Below are 22,769 nucleotides of genomic sequence, written 5' to 3'. Positions count from 1 at the left end.
AAGTTTATTTTATTTTTAATTGATTTCATCTTTTTTGTTTGGTTATATTTAATTAGGTTTATAGATATCTTTCATATATTTACAGATAAACATTAAAGTAAAATAGCTACCGTATCTCACATATTTTTTCATTGCCTTTACCCTACTGTTGAATTAATAGAATTGCTCTGATGAAAATTCTTATATGGAACCCAGGTCATAATGGATTTTTACAGCGACATTAATCCTGTTGGTGCCAGAGTGATAAACCGTCAGTAAAAAGCAAAACCAGCCTTCTGCCGACGGCTTAATTCAAATTTCACTTTAATATTCCTCCATTAAATTTAAAGAGATCTATAAAAGAGAAGTTGAGTTAGTAACGCAGTATAAATATGGCGATAAATACTGCACAATCAGTTATTAATCGCGTGCAACATGTTGATTTAACTTGAGTCTTTTTTCACATTTCTTAAACTTGTTATACGTTTTTCTCAGTTTGACTTTCTTTAAGTATTTTGGCTCATGTGAAGGCATATAGAGTAGAGTAGAGTAAAATTCAACATTTCAATCACGTATGTGTTTAAATGTACAAAATACATTACTCTCTGACACTACAATCCATACTGAACGATTCATTACGAATATTTGTAGTCTTACCGTCAGTTTATTTTTAGAACATACTGGGGACCCTAGTATTGCACCACAATGGAAAATCATCAAAGATAGGGAAAACTAACAAAACACAGGGAAACCAATCATGACATAAAAATAAATGCAACACAATAAAATGTAGTTCTCTTGTATGAATTACAAATATACCGTAAAAACATGCCTCTGCATCGAGTCAAACATCTGTAAGCAAGACATTAAGAGACTTCAGAAAATATCTTTCTTAGTAATTTAATCTTAAGCTGGAAGAAACATTGAAGAAGAAACGTTAGTTCCTTACCATGTCACTTCAGGTAAGTGGGTTCCTTCTTTATTCATATAAAGTAATGTCTTCAGGTCGGTGAAGGAAGTTATTGTTTGGCATATGTGTAATTCGTACAAGAGAATGACCATATATTTGGTATTTTGACGGCATATGTGTATATAAATGTTGAAGTTTAACTCGGTGCAGGTACCCTATTACAGCATATGTGAAATTTATACAAGAGAACTACATTTTATTGTGTGTATTTATTGTTCTGCAATGAGTGGTTTCCCTGATTTTTGTTGGTTTGCCCTATCTTTTGTTGATTTCTCATTGTTGTGCAAAACTAGGGTTCCCAATATGTTCTAAAAATAAACTTGCGGTCCGCCTACACATATCTTTAATGAATCATTCAGTATGGATTATAGCATAAAGGAGAGAACATGTGGTAAGTGAATATGTTTTATGAGGTAAGTTGATTCAACACGGTTTCACATTTTATTCTTGTTGATGGAAAAAACGAAGTTTTGTGTACATTTAAACACGTTGAACGTTGACTTGTACTCTAAACATTTGTGTCGTTAAAACTTCCCTCTTTTTACTACGGAAGTTAAAGCTATTGGAGGTTTACCTGGACGTCTACTGTTTTCAGCTTGACTGTACATGTCAGGTAGTAAAGTAGAAAATAAGCCAAAGTTTACTTATATTTCAATTTACACAGGTTATAAACTATGTACGTATTAACCAGAGGGAAGTTGTTTAGTGTAGAGTAAAATTCAACATTTCAATCACGTATGTGTTTAAATGTACAAAATACATTTCTCCCTGATGCTACAATCCGTACTGAACGATTCATTAAGAATATCTGTAGTCTTACCGTTAGTTTATTTTTTGAACATACTGGGGACCCTAGTATTTCACCACAATGGAAAATCAACCAATCATGACATAACAATAAATGCAACACAATAAAATGTATGAATTACACATATACAGTAAAAAACACGTCCCTGCATCGAGTCAAACATTAACATTTATTGGAGAGGTCATCAGACCTCTCCACAGTGTTGAGAATGATTGCTGGCGGCATCCATTTTTGCGTATCAAATTGAAGCTAATGCATCGCATTTTAAGCCATAAAACATTAGAATCAGTCTACAAAAATTGTTATGCGCATGCTCCGCCTCAAAATACGACTTAACTTAAACGAAAAATAAACATCGAAGTGAACAATTCGGTACAAGAAAAAATCGGAAAATATCATTTACGTTACTTAACACTACGAGCAATGGTTCATTCCGTTTTTAGTCCTTTAAACTGTATAAATCGATAAAAAAATGGAAAAAAATATTAAAAAAATCAATGTGACCAACAGAAATGTCCATAAATATCATTCAGAATGTATAGGCACTGTTAAATTTTTTATAAAGAGTGGGACGTACGGTAATAATAAAAATAGTTTTCATATTGTATCATACACATTTTTCATAATAAATTATTATTCCGTCACAATTATTGTAGCCTAAATTTTAGAAACAGTACTAATTCAACTCAGCTTAACAGCGAAAACGTAACTGAAGTTAACTGAGTACACAATAATTGTTGTATGTGGCATCTGACATCACCGTATGTTGTCCAAAACAATTGTGCACACTTGCTAAAATTAAGTAAATATAAATGTACCCAAAGTAATCTATCAGGTCATTAAAATGCATGCATCAGTCATGGGCAAAAACCTTCTGATTTTGGGTAGTATAAATAGACTTAGAATTTCCCATTTTTTTCCAGACAATATTAAGTCTTATTAAGACTTAAAGGTGTATGATAAGGGACATATATAGACATAATAGCATAATGAAAACCACATAAAAGAATTTATCTAAACTATACATGGTCTTAAAATGATAACAAAACATTTTAAGCAAAATTAATGGGCGGTTATTAACTTCATTTTCAAGTTATCTGTCCCTGAATTTGATTATTTTGTCAATTTATGCCATTTCAAGGTTTGATAACTTATAGATAACTTTTTAAAAACTTTATTATTATTATTGGTTAAATTATTTCATTTTATGATTTGTCACTATACAAAGCTTCTTTGCATGCCAGTAAAATGTGTTCCCTTCATCTAGTTTAATTATGTAGACTGAAAGGTCTGAAAAGGTCAGCTAATTTTTAATGATATTAAGAAAGGAAGAAAAAGGTAACAAACTATGTGTTACTAATTCTAAAATTTCCAACAATTACTCAATAATAAGAAGTCAGTTACGTGAAAAGAATAAACAAAAGGGCCCTTCTATTGCTCACTTAATTATTATTGAGACTCTGAATTAATATTGTTAGCAATGAATGAAAGGCAGATATAATGCCAGATATAAATTAAACTGATATCATAACATTCATATATGCACCTGAAACAGTGCAAATGCAAATTGTAATAAGTTTTTTCCATATACGACTTTTCATGTGTTGTGACCTTTTTTTTTTTACCTCAGGTGACCTGAACAAGAAATCATCCAAACAACCTTTACGACCAATTTCCAGGATATTTGGGCTGAAACAGTAGTCCGTAGAGTGTTTTACCATATTTGGAAACCTATTATCCCCGGGGTGGAACCAACTTTGACACTAGAGGTAAATTTTAAAGATCTTTGTTAGAGGAAATATCGATAATATTATTAACCAAATATCAAAGCTCTAAGCCTTGTATCTTCAGAAAAGAAGATTATTTTTATGTTTTTGCTAAATGTACATAATGAAAATCAATGACCCCGGGGCTGGCCCGATTTTGACCCCAGGAATATAATTTGAACAATCTTCAGAAAATTTGGACTGAAAAAATAGACCCAAGAGTGTTAACAAGGTTGTTCCAAAATTGGGTTTGACCTGGTGTTTGACCCCAGCTGACCGATATTCGAACTTAATCACCGAATCAAGCTTTCTGATCAATTTCCAGGATATTTGGATAAAAATAGCTTCTTAAGTGTAAACAAGGTTTTTCCATATTTTGGCTGTTTGACCAAGGTTTTGACCCCATGTGACCTATATTTAAACTTGACCTAGAAATTATCAAAACAACCTTCCTGACCAATTACCAAGATATTTGAATAAAAACAATAGCCTCTAGAGCGATAAGTAGGTTTATCCATAATTTGGCTGTATGACTTAGTTTTTGACACAACGTGACCCATATTAAACTTGGCATTGAAAGCATCATAATAATCTTTCTTTCAATTTCAGGCAATTTGGACTTAAACAATAGTCCTAAGCGTGTTTACAAGGTTTTTCTATATTTGAACTGTGTGACCTACTTTTTGACCAAGGTAACTCATATTCGAACTTGACCTTGAAATCATTAAATCAACCTTTCGAACCGATATCCAAAACATGTGGACCAAATTAAAATAGTAGCCTCAGGAGTTTTTTTTAACTAAGGCAGTGTGACATAGTTTTTGACCCCAGATGACCTTTATTCAAATTGGATCTAGAAAACACCAAATGATTATTTCGACCGATTTCCAGGATATTTGGAACAAAACAGCAAAATCTTAGGCTTTTCGATATTTTGGCTGTGTCCTAGTTTTTGAAAAAAAATAGAGAAATACAGAACCCCTAAAGAAAGCCCAACACGACCAAATTTAAAATGTTTCAGGCTCGGTTTGATTGAGCCTGTTCATGGACGGTACTGTTACCTGTGTTCTAAGTTGACCTAGAAATCATGAAAACAACATTCCTGACCAATTTCCAGGTTACTTGGATCAAAACAGTAGCCACTAGAGTGTAAACAAGGTTTTTCTTCTTTTTTTGATCCTGTGACATTATCCATATTGTATTGGAACTTGATCTTTAATTAGTTGAGAAATATATTCTGACAAAGTGTGATTGTGATCCAACAAAAATTGTGACTGCTAGAGTGTTAACAACCTAAATGTTGACGACAGAGGACGCACGACGTCGGACGCCGGACATAGCCCAATCACGTTACCTCACTTTGACCACTTCGTGGTCATGTGAGCTAAAACGTACGTCATTTTATCAAATTCAAGGTCAACTGATATTTAAATTTAATTTCACATCGTCAACAGTGAACATGATCAAAATATCATTGCTGTACATCAAAGAACAAGAAAGTAGAATACTTCATATAAAATCTAGGTCAGTTGGTATCAAAGTTCAAGTTTACATCTGAAGCTGTGCACATGGTCCAAACTTCATAGCTGTACATTAAAGGTCAACAAATAAGGACTTCATCAAAATCTATGTAAGCTGATGTCAAAGTTCGATTTTACATTGGAAACAATGTGAGAATTTGATTAATTTGACCTTAATGATCAATGTCAAATAGGGGTCAAGGTCAAATCTAAATTATTCAATATTTGTGTTTGATTGCAAGTCTTGTTTTGTCCAATTATAAATCAATTAGAACAGACATAACATGACAATTAAACAGAATTCAATAATTTGACCTAGATAGCCAATGCTACTTAAAGTTCAAGCTCAACGACATTAAAACCATTATGTTGGTCTTGTCCTAAACGTTGTTAAGTCCAAGTAAGAATATAATCAATACATTGATTACAAAGTTACTTTCAATTAAAGCAAAATCACTGAAAATTCAATAACTTAACCTTCCAAGTCAGGTAATAAATTTTACAAGGTCAATTCTTGATTAATATGCACGAAGGTTATATATAAAAATGTTGAATCTAAATACAAAGTCAATTCATTCACTTATTATTAGTTGTGCCAAGTAACAGCAAGTATAGTTCAATAATTTGACCTTTAATATCAGGGTCATTTATGAGTAAAGTATAATGATTTTCCATAAACAAATGACAAAAGTAAAGAGAATTTTAAATCATTTGACGGACAAGGTCAATTAGATGTCAAGGTCATATTAAATTATTCCTAAAGTATGTTTGATCACAAATGCCGTTTGTCCACTTATAAATAAATCTGTACATCAATAAAAAAAATCATGAAAACTTCACCAAAACTCAATAACTTTACCTTGACTGTCAAGGTCATTTAAAACCCAAGGTCAATGTCAGTTCAACCTTTAAGAAGGTCTTGTCCAAGAGATTGTTTTGTTCAATTATGAAAATGATCCATTGATTAATTAAAAAGTGACAGCCAATTTTAGCGATATTTAGTGAAATTTAAATAAGTTGACCATCAAAGTCAAGACAATACTTGAGTCAAGGTCAGTTTGAGTTCGATACACATAGAGGCCTGACCTGAAAGATGTTGTCTCTTAATATGAAATTAAGCCATTTATAAACAACTAAAATAGAGAAAAACAGAATCCCTAATAGTAATGTCGTGCTGAACGATCTTCAAGGATCGAAAATATAACATCATTGATTAATACGGGGAGACATTTTACAGCCGCCACTCGGCACAAATAACACGGATGTGACAATAAAATAGAGAAAAACAGAATCCCTACAGAAAGTCCAACACAACAAGATTGAAAATGTTGCAGACTCGGTTTGATTGAGCCTGCTCATGGACGGTACTGGAAAGTGCAAGTAACCGTCCACGCCCCCTAGCACCGGCTAAAGCAGAATTCAACATTTAACACGAAAATGGTGAAATTTTGAATTAAGAAACATCCGTAGATGTGTTCATACGGCGGTTATCATGGAACCTTCAATGTGACACAGGAGTGCAATCCCATTAAAAGCGGTGTATGGTTACCAAGTAAAGGAATGTTTTTGCCCTAAACAAGAAAACAATGGGCGGAACTAAATAAAATGGAACTTTGAAAGGGAATTTGAGGTTATGAAGCCTTTATATCACAGATAAGACGTCAAAAGACAAATTTAAAAAGCAGGCAACATATCCGAAAGGTGATTATACAGTATTCAAGTAGTAACAATGGAACCACCCAAGTTGAAAATGACTGAAAAGAAGAAACGTACCACATAACATGTATACACAACAATATTGTCGTGCTGAACGATCTTCAAGGATCGAAAATATAACATCATTGATTAAATGTACGGGGACACCCTTTACAGTCGCAACACGGGACAAATAACATGGATGTGACAATAAATGGAGAAAAACAAAATTCCTAAAGAAAGTCCAACACAACAAAATTGAAAATGTTGCAGGCTCGGTTTGATTGAGCCTGTTCATGGACGGTACTGGATCTGAGGTTATGAAGCCTGCATATCACAGATAAGACGTCAAAAGACAGATTTAAAAAGCAAGCAACATATCCGAAGGGTATACAGTATAAACTTTTATCAGGTGGAGAAAAAACAAGATAATTTAATCAATTAAGGTAAATTTAAGGTCAATGTCACTTTTAAATAATTCAGTATGTTTGTTTGCAAGATTTGTTTTGTCCATGTATAAGTCAAATCCGTAAATAAATAACAAATTTTGAAAATTTAACCGAAATTTGACCTCTAAGGTCAAGGTCATTTTAATCTCAAGGTCAAGGTGATTTCAGGTTTTCAGAAGGTCTTGTCCAAAATGTTGTTTTGTCAAAGTATGAAGCTAATCCATTGATTAATAAATAACCAATTTACAGTCAATTAAAGTCAAAATAAGTGAAAATTCGATTATTTTACCTCCAATGTCAATGTCATTATATTTGAACGAAGGTCAAATTGAGTTTGATATACATGAGTGTCGTATACTTAAGAATTTTGTATAATAATATAAAATCAATCTATTCATTAAAAACAAAGTGAGTTATTGCAAAAAAAATATGAAAGTTTCAATAATTTGATCTTCAAGGTCAAGGCCATTTATGAGTAAAGATCAAGGTCTGTCTAGTTAACTTGAAGATCTATGCCAAAAGATAATTAAATTCTAAGGCAATCCATTCTTAAATAAAATTACAGCCACTGATAACAAAATTCAGCGAAATACAAACAAAATTAGGAAATTTGTCAATGAAGGTCAATGTCATTTATGAATAATGGTAAAAGTTAGTATGATCTACTCGGAAGTTTTGTCCAAAGAGTTGTTTCGGTCCAATATGGAGACAATACACCAAGGATAACATTTGCGGATTGCAACGGAACGCCGACATGACTTTACCAGTACCTCTACTTTGTACATGTATTACAAAAAGTCGAGCTAAAAATCAAGCAAAATTCAGACATTTGACCTTGAATGTCAAGTTCATTTATAAACAAAGGTCAAATTTAGTATGTTGGTCATAAAGTTCTTGTCCTACTGGTTATTGTGTCCAAGTAGGAAGACAATACACCAAGAAAAAAAAAATCAATGTTAAAGTTTGTGGACGGTTACAGCAATGCCAGATATGTAAGCTCTTGTCATAAGAGTTTCTATGAAGAAATTTTGGTAAGACAGTTTTTCTCTTCAAATCTATGGAAACTAAGAGACCCCGGGATGGTGACTTTTTTTTAACAAAGGGGTATAACGTTTTATTGAAATTATCACTGAAGTGCTGAAGATTGATACTGCTTAAGCCAGTGTTAGGGGGTGTATTAGATGTCTCACTTTTAGATTATCTCTCATGAACAAACTCAATCAAACCGATTCTGCAATTTTCATATCATAATAGTTGTTCAAAGCTTCGAAGGGTCACATCTTTTATGTATTTTCTTATATAAGTCTTTATAAAATAATTGATCCAAGTGGCTTGGCATATTTTGACTGGAGTGACATAATCTATGTTACTCATGTCGACGAACACAAGGTGGTACCACATTGCAAATATGTACTAAGCCTTCGGCGTTGTAGTTACTGAGAAGTTGATTTTTATTATTTTTTTTATTTTTATTTTGAAGTTTATTTTTATTTCGTCTAATGTAACCATGACCATTGTTAGAATTTCACTTGATTGGCATTAATTTTATTTACATTTTCATGTCATTCAGGAACATATTGGGGCTGGGAGTGAGGTTCGGCGCGCCTAAAACCCGTTTAAACTCCCCAGTGGTTTAACTACCACTAACCGTTCCAAGGCGGTACCCCACTGTGTTCATTCACGTGTTTTTCATGTCTGTGTTGTTGCTTGTGTTTGAATGTTTACATGTTTTGTGTTGTCTGCCTTGTTGGATTGTCGCTTACGGTAGGTATTTTCTCACTCCCCCTCCCATTTTTTAACCCCGTCCTTGTTGATCTTTATTCTTGTCTTTTTTATTAAAGATTTGATATTAAAAGTCTTTTAGCTCCATTGTCCTACTTTTCCATATAGGAACCATTTACAGAACTTATAAAGAAGACCATCTAAGGATTACTCATGTGATTAGTTTGGTCCAAATCCACCAAGTGGTTAAGGATATGTTGTTTTTTAAAGGCTTTGTGGATAATCATGAACTGAAGAAACAGTCAGTTTGCTATCATGATACTTTTCCTCTGAGCACTTTGTGATAATATAAGTATTGAAGTCTATACATAATTTTAAATACCTTATAATTTGTCCATTCATTGTTGTAAAGATTCAAATAAAGGATCACTTAACAAATTAATGTTAGAAAAGGTCTCTAGAAATGCTGATGTATCTTTTTATTTCAGGTTTTCATCGGATCTTATCATGTTATCAGTTACACAGGAGTACCTATCAAAATGTGTAAGCCAGGTCCTAGATGAACTTGGGTTCAGCCACCAAGGAATTAAAGAAAGAATAAGATTCGATAAAAAAATCTCCAGGGCATCAGATACCGTAGCTAAATTTCTCTATGAAAATGAAATGATTGAAGAAATAATTGCAGGTAGTGTAAGTGAAGGTATTGGATTGCAATATTGTAATGATTTAGATATTGTGCATATAAATCATGCTGTTATTTGCAGTGACAATACAGTTCCAGGAAATGATAAACTGAGTTTCAAAATAGATTTGAATAGAGCACCAGCAGGATACACATTTCTGGAACTGGTGAATAAAGGTCGCGAGTCAGCAACTTATGAAAGCTTTGAGTATGCTGTTGTTGAAAAGGAGAGAGGGAGGTATTATCTTTCAAGTAAGCTTTACATGTCGAAAAAAGATGATTTCCTGATAAAAAATAGTTTTCTGGACAAAATAACACGGTTCAAAAAACAACATGGCCCATCCATTCCAAGAAAATTTGATCATTTCTTTGTTGAGGAGGATTTACTTTCCCATTATAATCTTACTGACAAGGGAATTGACTTTGTCAGATCTTTGCCATGCAAATTAGATAATAAAATTTTGAATGCATGGAAGAGCAGGGACAGAAAATGTGGTTGGCCAGGTCAAGAGACTATAGACCATGTAATGTCCCTGCCAGTTCATGTAGTTCCAGTAGGCCAAAAAGGCAGCGTTAATGAAGATCTTCAGTGGAGATTATCTTTTACAATGTCTGAAAAAAAATTAGTCCAAGCCTTTAATAACACACAAACAAAGGTTCTTGTGCTAATGAAGTTGATAGCTAAATTTTGAAACCATTATGCACAGGTATATCTTCATATGTAGTTAAAACACTTATGCTATGGCTAGCTGAATTCATCCCCCAAAAAGAATTTTGTAAGGAGAACCTACTCTTAAGATTGATGGATGCACTTGCAATCCTAAAAATTGCAATAGAAGATGAAGACCTCCCAGGTTACATGCTCCCACAAAAGAACCTGCTGGAGAATAAAGTCACTAAAGAGGAACAACAGTTACTTCTTAGAAAGCTGACAGTTCTAAAAGCCATTGGAATAATATATGTTGATGAATTTATTAATGGTTGGTGCCCATATGAATTTTACAGACAAATAGAAAAAATTAGCCTCACATTCTATTATGCGAATCGGATGAATGTTTTGTCCATTTTAGCTTTTTCCTGTAACACACCAGAAGATCTTGCAGGATGGTGCACTAAAATACATGCATGCAAGTCTTTGAATTATATAAACAGATACACACAGGCTTTCGTTTTGTCTTCGTTTTACTTAAAATATGGTAAAAAGGACCGTTTGTTTCAGAAACTGAAAACAAAGAAAGGCAAAAGAAAAAAGCTACAGATGCTGTAGGGCATTCAGAATAACATCACAGTCATATACAAGTATAATAATTGTGCCACCTGTTTTATCATTTTACACCTGATGATTATTTTTTGTACAGTTCCTCAACGAAATTTCGAAGTAAACGGTTAAAGGTTAAGTGATCGCTGGCCTTAGAAGACATGTTGTAAAAGTGGGAATATTTTGAAGTGATTTTAGAAAATAAATAACAGAATACACATTGTACGTTTTTGAAACTTGAAAATTTAGACTTTATAAAGAACAATAGGATTATATTGATAATCGGTTTGGAAAATTGTTGGTAAACTTGAAAAGTGACTAGTTTATCTGAAACGGTGCATATGTACATGTTATCACGGGATAATGTACTAATTGATTGTACTTGTACGGAAAGGGAAGTGACCACGTGGTAAACAGGAAATGAACTTTCCGGTTTGTAAGAACTAGCATTTGTGCCATTAACACGAGGAGGTAAGAAAATTATTGGCGTCCGCGCCGAAGCGCGGCGCCTCTTATGGAATGAAATCAGATTTTGTGAAAGGACGACAGCAACTTCTTGAGCCATTTAGTCGGTCATAATAAAAGCCGATCATTCCGATAGGTATAAGGGTGCTTGATTATTAATTAAAAATGAAATGTCGCGATATGTACAATGAATAGCGAACTGGAGAATTTCTCAACAAACATTTTCAAATGAAATAACCTTTTCCATCAATAAATCGCGCTCTTCGGGGTATTTTGTAGTACACAGTGGGTTATTATGGTATGTTATTGATGTACATGTATCCGAATGATGAATTGATGACCTAAATATTCCGAAAATCTATTTATAGAGGGATGTACTCCAACTGGCAATTCCCGGTCTCTCCTGGTCTATTTTGACCGGGATTTACTAGTGACCGGCGAGTAGTACCACACGTGTATTGTCCGGTCTCTCCCGGTTTTGGAGTAGATGTTTGATATCGTTACAGAACAGAACAATCATTTTACAGATAAATAAGTTTTTTTTTTCAAAATGAATGTTTGTCACTTAGTTTGGTTACAATAATTAATAAACACAGATCAACACTCAAATTTATTGATTATTATTATACATAAATATACAATTCGAAAAAAAACCCCAACAACAACAATAGCATGTTTTATTTTATCTATATGAGATAAAATAAAATAAATATGTACAATAATTGAGAAAAAGGGTACATTAGTATGGTATTAATATGACACTATCAACTTTGGAACATTGTATTTAATTTGTTATTCGTGTTAAGTAAAGATGCCGAGGAATTATTCAAAGTTACAAATTAGATTTATGAAATATTCAATTGATTAAGAGGGGGTCTTCGCTAATAGCAATAACATAATAAGGGACAATTACACAAGTGTGGTGTTGATCATGCGTTACACATATGGATTATAAATGATTGTACACATGTATATCCGTTGCTATTAAAAACCACGATCATAAAGAAATAACAAGTAATATTCTAATCTCTAGCATACCAATTAAAGTTAATAATGAACAATGTCTTAATTTCGTCCGTTCATTCATAAGTGATATACGAGTCTGTTAAAAGCCAATTAACCATTGAAAAGTTTATAAGAATATCTCGTCATCATAATCATATCTACTAGTTCAACTTCACCTGCTGCATTTCTTGCTTGGACTCCCTTTGATGCTTTGCATCAATGCTTTTCTTGTAGAATTATTGAATGAGGATGATTAATATGTGCTGATAGTGCTTAAAACTTGACAGTGCGGAAACGTTTTTTATCAGGAACAGATGATGAACTGGTTCAAGTACGAAGAAGAAAATTATGTTGGGTAACAATGATGATATAAATTCATCACCAGACATTGTTGACAAAGGTACTCAAGTTGATAATAATGAAGTGAAAGAACACGACCCCCAAGCTCGTCGAGACATTTTAAACCAGAAAACAAAGTAGTCAAGGAAATAAATCACCAAATGTTCAAGATGAAATTGTGTTACTTGTGCTGAAGTCCACAATGGTCAAATTAGAAACATTCAAATCATGTATTAGCCAATTTAGTTAGAATCCCCACTTCACAACTTCTTAAAATAAGTAAGATAATAAGGTCAAGGAACAAACTACAAACTTTTTATTATTCTAATTCAGTTGGTAGTACAAGATGTAAAAACAGGTGTTTCAGAACAAAACAAATTTTTAATCATCTTGAATGTATTGAACTGAGGAATATTGCAACATCATTCCACCGCGCTGCCACAGATCCGATTTTGCTAAGTTCAGATGCAAAACTAATTATAGAGACAGGCAGATTCGAACGCCTACCAGTAAATGAAAGATTTTGTCCCTTTAAATGACAAGGTAGAAAGTGAATTCACGCTGTAATGGAAGATATTCGTGTAAATTAATTTGAAAACTTGAGCGTCAAAAACCACCATTTCACACAATGACAACGAAGGAGAAGTTTATTTTCATATTTTTAAATGCGAGTTGCGTACGATATACTGCCAAAACCTGCTTTGACATACTTAAGAAAAGAGTAACTTTCCTTTACAAATGAGAATACAATAATTGCTCCTTTATATCGTTTTTTATATATATATTATCTTCCTTAAAAATATGTACAATATGTATAAGTAATAACAGAAAAATGTTATACTAGAATGTTGGTTTTAAGATAACTGTTTCATTTACACTAAGACTTAGGTTTCTTGCACATATCACACATGGTTACTTACTTTTTCAAACAGTGAATATTATTTTATATTTTCATAGTCTTAGATAAATTTAATTGGAAAATATAAACTTTTAAAGTGAAAACAGTCAAGCATTTTTATGACAGGCTATGGTTTTATAAATGTCATTAATTGACTTTTAATTCTAAGTATAAACGATCATAAACATTATATATTGGTCAAATATATGTTGCATCTGTATAAGACATACATTGCCTAAACCAATGTATTGTATTGATAAAACAGACTTTCATGTAAACTTATTGATGAAAACAAATCGATGTAAGTCCTTGATATACTTAAGTTGATGACATTTTTAGAAATGAAAGTATAAAGTATAACAAATGAAATACTTTCCAATGTTAAATGATATCTATTCATAATGTCAACATTTAAACATTTAAGTATAGTTTTTTTTCATTGTGTCCCATTTTATACCAAAATTTTAACTTCACTAAGAAAAACAGACAATAATGTGTATATATTGATGTTATGTCTTTAAAGTATAACATAACCTTTCATTGAATAACAATAATAACATTAAGTTTGTGTAGCTAGGGGGACAATTCCTCAGTGCATAAAGCAGAAAAATGCTGTGATATTGTGTGTGGAATTGTCTCCCTAAGAAACAAAAGTAAATTTCCTCTGTTTAGAATAACTTTTCATGTAATTTATGTTTGTCTTGTGTATTTTGTATTTATTTATGTATATTTGTAAAGATGAGACATAAAACAAATAAATAAATGAATAATTTAATCTCCAATGATAACAGCTACTCATCAACAAAGGTTATTCAAAACAAAAGTATGTGTCATCACCAAAAACGTTTTTTTCCCCAAGCAATTCTTCCCCAATATGTAGAATAAAGAGTTATATGTTCTTGCATATATCAGACTGGATTTTCTACAGTTTACCAAAGTGCTAAGAAAAGTGTCTTACACAGATGTGACACATAAAATTTCGACATATATTTACGTTTTTATAAAGAATAAATAGGGGGAACTCGGCACACCAGTTTTATTTCGACACATAGAGAAAATCCGCTTTTCTTTCGATGTACGACTCATAAAAGTTCTACTGTATAAGTTTTCATAATTTCTTTCCGAAATATGATAATATCTAGGAGAGCTTTGTTAACGCCGGAAACAACTATCCTCGAGTTTGATATTCCGGTCTGTATCGGTAGCCGATGAAAGCCAAACATAGCATCCCTTTTACATTTGCACAGGAATCAATCGATCGCCATCTGTGATATGTTAGAAAATATTTGCATATTTGTCACTAGCTAACATGCATGTGACATATATTTCATTGATTTAAAAGCAATTAAAACATTTTATTTCATCACTTGAACTCTGCATATAACTCATAATACAGTTATTAAATGTTTAAAAGACCAATGTGAAAATAAAAAGGATGTTTTTTTGACGCCACATAGTTAGAGAACATCATACTGAGTGTTATGATTCTCAATTTAGTTAAGCATGAAACAGAAATTGATAAAAAAAATCGAGACAAGAGTCACAGAACACTTAACAACAGGACATGAGACATATATTGTCGCTCAATACTGTAGAAAACAATAAAAACAAGACTTAACCATCCCACTAAAAACAAAAATGAATACTGCGATGGAATCGAGATGATACACTGATCGAGTAAGTGATTCATTTAAAATTACGCATTTATATAATAAAGATGACACATTTGCATTTTAAATGTCAAAGCATCTTAATGTAAGTCTTGGCACAATTGTCAAGGTAAACAACAATAAGCGCCATTTTAATCTCCTATGCAAAATGTGAGAGCATACTAAGATGAGGTCCACCACCTCTTCAATATGGGACCCAAAAATAGAGGACGTTATTGCTTGCATTCCCAAAATTTGTAGTGGATATTGGAACAACTAGTGATATTGCTCCTACACAGTTTAAGTGTCCGTCAAAGTTAAAGCCAACCTCACGCTGCAATAACAGAAACAAAATGTTGCCTTAATGATATCTTTGAAAGGGCTGATAATTTAAATCTTAGGAACTTTATTTTACTCTTTAAAAATATTTTTATTGTCCAACAAAGGTGGTTATTGGCTTTTGAATATCAATAGTTATTTTACTGCATTATGTGCAATGTGCAAAACTTTATCATTTGATTCGCATGTAGTATATCAGTTCATTAGATAGTAAAAATAAACTGAAATTTTCCCAATATCAAAATTAGAATTATTGTAAGTGTCACCTGTTTTGTTTTTCTATAATTTATACAGGCAGGATTAACAGGTCATATTGAATATTTCACTAAGATTTCTATTACATCATAATATTTGAAGTAAGTTGATTTTATCTATGTCTTCTTGTTTTGTTAGTTTGCTGTTGTATTTGTTTAAGTGTTTGACTTTTTTAATTATTTGTCAAACATAAATATTTTTATTGCCATGATTCTAATGCATTATATCAAATTGCCCTTCTCTGATCATATATTAACTAATAAAGCAATTTCAACATAATTTCAGACTTAAAATATGATCCCAGTATAAAGCCAGGTCAGTATGCACTAAATGCGGCTCTTAAATGTCTTTGAGTCTTTCTATTGGCTTGCTGGCTTTAATTTTTCACCTCACCTGAATTTGATAACGGACAGTTCCAAAAATGGAGGCCTTACATTAAATTCAACTAGGATTGACATGGTTAACGAAACTCATAACAATTTAAATAGCTGCCTGATAACCAAGCTAACATTTAAACAACAATACAAATTGAATTCTTAATTGATGTTTTTTAAAGTGATATGACATTTTGTTTGTAATTTTCTGTCACTCGGCCCTTTCCGTCAAACTTCGGATAAGGACGTCAACCAAATAGCATGAAAATTCAGAAAGGTTACGGTATTCTAATCTAACTTACGCTTAGTAACTAATCATTAAATCAAAGAGAAATCAAATGATTATGTTTATTTCAATATATCGAGTAAATGTCCACCTAAAAAGGTAAATTTGTAGATATAAATGTAAACAGGTACATTTAAATATCCTTATTATGGTGGTAGAAACCGAAAAGTACAACACATCTCACGGTCGAGATTTATTAGGATTTGTTTAATATTGTTCATTACTGGGCATTTTGAAATTTATTATGATTGCCAGACATATGTTTAATCATATTTAATCCCCAAAAGACTTCATTTTCCTTTGGATTTCTAACATATACACATATTACCTATTTTCAAATTCTACGTTTATCAATAATCAAAACTATAGCCAAAAGAAGTGCCTTTATGAAATACCACCACCATATACAAATAAATTAATTCAATTCAAAAATACTAGTTATGTTTCATAATGAGTAGATAATTACATGTATACCATTAATCAAAACAGTCACACACGTGCAGAAATGGGACCGCCACCCTTATGACATCTGAAAGGTTGAAAGTTACAAAGTGTTTAGGAGACTGATCCAGGTCTTGACATGCCCTAGCTGTAAATCTGTGCTTGTATTTAGGAAATCTATTTAATGTTGATGTTGCTGGTTTGCTATCCCCTCTTTTTTAGCACATTTTGTTTGAAATGCTGTATAATAATTCCTTTTACACTTTGTATTTTTGATATGGTACTTTATCCTTTCTAAATTTGCTTGTGTGTTTAATTAAACTCCTCTTTGCCATGCATAACATGTGTATGTTATCATCTATGTCATTTATCCAACATTTTATTATGCAATTTTTACTTTATGTGAACCTTTTTAAGCTAATTCTATTCGTTTAATGACTTTTTAGTTAAGTATATACCCTGGATGTTAACTCGTACTAAATTATTCACTATTGTGAATGTATTATACTATAATAATGAAACTGTCAGCTCCTACGTACTATGCTATAGTGTCAGAATAATCATACAGTTTCACTGTAGATAGTTTATTTCTACAACGAGTCAGCGGTAAACTGAAGTTTATACAGTTTCATTTATAAACCTGTTGCTGGGAATATCAAATATATCTAAATGTAAAGGTCAAATTGTTTAAGCTCGCAAATTTATATATGCGGGTTTTGAGAGATATTTTACATCAGTTAGTTTAGGAGAGACACGCTGATAGTGTGTAGCGTGTATTTTTTTGAATGTGTTGTTGTTGGTTTGTTGAAGTTGGTTGAATATAATTGTGGTGATCCTAATTGATCAGGGTTTATTGGTTGTAATTAGTTGTTTTGGTTGTTGAGCTATATCTGTTTGTGAAGATATAATTGGTTGATATTGGTTGAATGTTTGTCTGGTCAAGATTATATTAGTTGATGACTTGTTTTGACGATATTTGTAAATATTGGGTGCTTTAGTTTAAGTTGTTTTCTGATGCTGATTAGATTGTGTGGAATTAATATTGTTGGATGAATGTTTGTGGTTTAAACTGTATCTTAAAGTTGTAAAAATAGTCATTTCTGCGTTCTTCATTTTGTGGTGATTTTATTGTTTTGTTTGATCATAAGTTGTTTAAAGCTTGGGCTCGCCAGGTGTCTACTATTGTTTCGTATAAAAGACGTATACGTGAAAAGATATTTCGTATAAGTGGCTGATAGATGACGTGTGTTTGTTTTGGGTGTAAATAATGATCAAAATTCTTTGTTTTGGGTGTAAATAATAATCAGCGTTTGTTGTTTAAATGTATATATTGATTTGAGATAGAAACAGATAAAAATACCTTAAAAAAAGTGTTAACTAAACAATTACATGCTAGTTTTCCAACTGAGAATATTTCACTTTCATGTCAGGCGGTGCTGCCCAGCCCCCATATCTTGGAAATTGCTTCTAGTTTTTATTAGTTTTTATTACTGAATCTTTCCTCAGATAAAATAACATCAAGGCAGACATTTCTCCTGACATATAGTATTTTATTACATTTAAGCTGTTAGTCCCCTATATTCTGTACATGCCACAATATCTTGTTTAAATTGTCATGTTGTTGCAAATATTTCTCTTTAATTGCACTGCTTTTATTAATGCCTAAGCCTCTGGCATTAAATGGATTTTACTTTTTAGATTTGTTATATGTTAGTTTATATGTTTATTGATTGGTAAATAGCTATTGTTAGTAAATTGCTTATTAGCTAAAGTTTTGTATTATTTGTAAACTTACTTAAAATAAAGCTTCTTGTATCTTGTATCAAAGATTACACTGTTTGTATTTGTTTTAAATTTAAGATTTGAAGAAAATGCAAACAAAAAATGTTTTGCAACAAAATCAAAAATTTAAGATAGGTCCGAAGTGTGAAGCTGATGTATGTCTTTTCATTTAATCATAATTATGTGTAGCAAAATAAATTGTGTCATTCTGCAGTTAATCATGCGTCGTATTCAAATATATATAAGACTTAAATGGAGTAACTATTTTCCGCTAAGGCCGCATACCATACCTTGTTAAAGATAAACAAGGACATGTTTCAATATAAATCTTGCTTTTAGTAGTTTTCACTCTGGTTCTCGACAGGGAGCTACATTGAATTTACCAGAGCTCAGTTCAGCAACCGCATCGTTCGTGGACACGCTGCCATATATTTTACCAGTAATAGTTGCTTTCACTTTGGCAAGAAACTCATAACTTCTGTGCATGCCAGAGCAGAGGTACAGTGCAAATGGCCATAGAAGATATTTCATGATCAATCACAACAAAAGCTACCTGCTCCATCAGGTAATCCAACGCTTGACATATTGAGCTAAACTTACGACCAATATAAAATTATCTTGGTTGTTATGGTCAAATGCCATCCTCTGCTACTAGTTTTTGAAATCTTTTAGCAGGTTTTAGCTTTAACCCGACCCTACCCGTTTGAACATGGTATTCCTCTTTCAGAAACTATAAATAAATTGTGCTTAACTTGATGAAAAGTAAATTGTATTGTGTAAATTATATAATAAGTATTTTTAAATACATATATAGGATATTATACATACATTTTTAGGATAATGAGGTCTATTTTTTCATATGTTTTATTTTATCATTTCGGTTTTCAAACATTTTGTAATGTCCCAATAACTGAACCCATAAATATAATTACTTATTTTAAAACTTAACTTGGAATGCTTTCATTTTTACGTAACTTTATGTTTCAGGTTTGGACAGGAGAACTAATGATGACATCAGCGGAAGATCTGTCCAAATGGATGAGTGAGTACATGGACATGTTAGGCTTTGGTCAACAAAGAATTAAAGAAAGAATTGGATTCTATAGAAAATTTTCAAGAGCTATAGATATTGCTGCTAAATATATCCACACAAATGATAATATTGAGGAAGTAATAGGAGGCAGTATAACTGAAGGTACCGGAATGCAATATTGCAATGATGTGGACATTTTGCATGTAAACCATGCTGTCATTTGCTGTGGCAGTAGTACAGAGAATGACAAAGTGATATTCAAAATGGAGCAAAAAAGAGCTCCTGAAGGCTACACATACCTTAAATTAATGAGGAAAGGTACTGATTCTAAAACATATGAAAGCTTAAAATATGCAGTAGTAGAAAGGAAAAGAGCGGAATATCTTTCAAGTAAGCTCTTTATGACAAAAAATGACAATTTTCTACGACTAATTAAAGGTACTTTTCTTTACAAAATTACACATTATATGAAACCTTATGGCCCCTCAATTCCCTCATATATGGAGCAGTTTGATGAGGAGGGCTTGCCTTCCTCTATGAATCTCATTGACAAGGGGATGGATTTTGTCAGAGGATTCCCGTGCCATGCTGATAAAGAATTGGAGGCATGGAAGAAAAGGAACAGAAACTGTGGATGGCCATCTCAGGAAACTATAGGCAAAGTAATGTCTCTTCCAGTGCAAGTTGTTCCAGTGGGCAAGGTAGGCAGCACAGACGAGGATCTGCAGTGGAGAATCTCTTTCACTATGGCAGAGGTTCTTTTAATACAGTCATTTAATAACACTCAGACAAAGGTGTTTGTGCTGATGAAACTTGCAGCAAAACACATTTTTCAACCTATGTGCAGCAACATCTCCTCCTATATAGTAAAGACAGTTATGTTATGGCAAGCTGAAAATATTTCCCAGAATGAATATTGTGAGGAGAAGTTGATTTCAAGAATGATGGATGCATTTGCCTTCCTTAACCCATTGCTTCATGAGCATTTTGTGAAAAATGGCTGTTTTCATTGAAAAGTCTCCCGTTACAAGTTCAAATTGCTATAATACTATAAAAACTGCTTCAACACTAATCAAACTTGGCACAAATGTTCACTGGACAATTGCCCTTGCAACAACATGCTCGGGCTGAAATTTTCTGTTACCATGGCAACGAGGGGACATCTCAAAATTGCCAAAAATCACTATTTTGCGTTGATTTTTCCATCAAAATTGATTTCAAAGTGCTGCAACTTCTCAATGGATTGAGATAGAGTCAAATGTTTTTCAGCGTTGGTTACACGTTACCTTATGATCAATCTGGGGTCATTTACAGCCTCTCACAAGTCCAAAATTTTCTTGGCGATGAGGGGGACTCCGCCCCCCTTCAAACCCCCCCAAACAGAAGGGGGCACATCCCCCTTCTGGCAACCCCCTGATGTATCTTTTGGTTGGGGGGCCGCGCCGAAAAAGAGGTCACTTTTTTTAACAACATTTCTCAAACAAAAACAAGTGTTTGGGGCCTAAATAAGGCATTTTTTCATCATTTGAGACAACAAAAAGGGGGGGGGTGAAAAAGGCGTTAAAAGGCGTGTATATGAAGTAATGGGTTAACAGAAAATGATGAAAATACTTGAAATTACCCTTAATCGCGTTTTTTCATGTTTAAACATGGTCTGTCATATAAATTTGAAGAAAAATTGTTGTTTTGTAGATTTTTTTATTTTATTCATTAACAGAAAATGATGAAAATACTTGAAATTACCCTTAATCGCGTTTTTTCATGTTTAAACATGGTCTGTCATATAAATTTGAAGAAAAATTGTTGTTTTGTAGATTTTTTTATTTTATTCATTAACCCATTGCTTCATGAGCATTTTGTGAAAAATGGCTGTTTTCATTGAAAAGTCTCCCGTTACAAGTTCAAATTGCTATAATACTATAAAAACTGCTTCAACACTAATCAAACTTGGCACAAATGTTGACTGGACCATTGCCCTTGCAACAACATGCTCAGGCTTAAATTTTCTGTTACCATGGCAACGAGGGGACATCTCAAAATTGCCAAAAATCACTATTTTGCGTTGATTTTTTCCATCAAAATTGATTTCAAAGTGCTGCAACTTCTCAATGGATTGAGATAGAGTCAAATGTTTTTCAGCGTTGGTTACACGTTACCTTATGATCAATCTGGGGTCATTTACAGCCTCTCACAAGTCCAAAATTTTCTTGGCGATGAGGGGGACTCCGCCCCCCTTCAAACCCCCCCCCCCCAAACAGAAGGGGGCACATCCCCTTCTGGCAACCCCCTGATGTATCTTTTGGTTGGGGGGCCGCGCCGAAAAAGAGGTCACTTTTTTTAACAACATTTCTCAAACAAAAACAAGTGTTTGGGGCCTAAATAAGGCATTTTTTCATCATTTGAGACAACAAAAAGGGGGGGGGTGAAAAAGGCGTTAAAAGGCGTGTATATGAAGTAATGGGTTAACAGAAAATGATGAAAATACTTGAAATTACCCTTAATCGCGTTTTTTCATGTTTAAACATGGTCTGTCATATAAATTTGAAGAAAAATTGTTGTTTTGTAGATTTTTTTATTTTTTTCATTAACCCATTGCTTCATGAGCATTTTGTGAAAAATGGCTGTTTTCATTGAAAAGTCTCCCGTTACAAGTTCAAATTGCTATAATACTATAAAAACTGTTTCAACACTAATCAAACTTGGCAAAAATGTTGACTGGACAATTGCCCTTGCAACAACATGCTCAGGCTTAAATTTTCTGTTACCATGGCAACGAGGGGACATCTCAAAATTGCCAAAAATCACTATTTTGCGTTGATTTTTTCCATCAAAATTGATTTCAAAGTGCTGCAACTTCTCAATGGATTGAGATAGAGTCAAATGCTTTTCAGCGTTGATTACACGTTACCTTATGATCAATCTGGGGTCATTTACAGCCTCTCACAAGTCCAAAATTTTCTTGGCGATGAGGGGGACTCCGCCCCCCTTCAAACCCCCCCCCAAACAGAAGGGGGCACATCCCCCTTCTGGCAACCCCCTGATGTATCTTTTGGT

The 22,769-nt window shown here is 32.9% G+C and overlaps 1 protein-coding gene across 1 annotated transcript; it reads left to right on the top strand.

Moving 5' to 3' along the window:
* Positions 1–1,335: 1,335 nt before the first annotated feature.
* On the top strand, positions 1,336–22,375 carry LOC132736046 (uncharacterized). Its single transcript, XM_060723097.1, has 3 exons — positions 1,336–1,340; positions 9,398–10,145; positions 19,670–22,375. The coding sequence occupies exons 1-3, from the start codon at positions 1,336–1,338 to the stop codon at positions 20,726–20,728; spliced, it is 1,812 nt and encodes a 603-aa protein (XP_060579080.1). The 3' UTR covers positions 20,729–22,375.
* Positions 22,376–22,769: the final 394 nt, after the last annotated feature.

The sequence above is a fragment of the Ruditapes philippinarum genome, unplaced genomic scaffold (genome assembly GCF_026571515.1).
Source record: "Ruditapes philippinarum isolate M1 unplaced genomic scaffold, ASM2657151v2 ctg8472_1_1_1_1, whole genome shotgun sequence".
NCBI classification, from domain to species: domain Eukaryota; kingdom Metazoa; phylum Mollusca; class Bivalvia; order Venerida; family Veneridae; genus Ruditapes; species Ruditapes philippinarum.
The sequence above is the reverse complement of the archived record's forward strand: the minus strand, read 5'-3'. Positions and strand labels throughout refer to the sequence as shown.

Bases quoted from the DNA above. Each gene is read 5' to 3' on its own strand.
- LOC132736046 (XM_060723097.1), top strand. The intron at 10,146-19,669 runs GTAGGCCAAAAA...TTTATGTTTCAG, and splicing joins TGCCAGTTCATGTAGTTCCA to GTTTGGACAGGAGAACTAAT.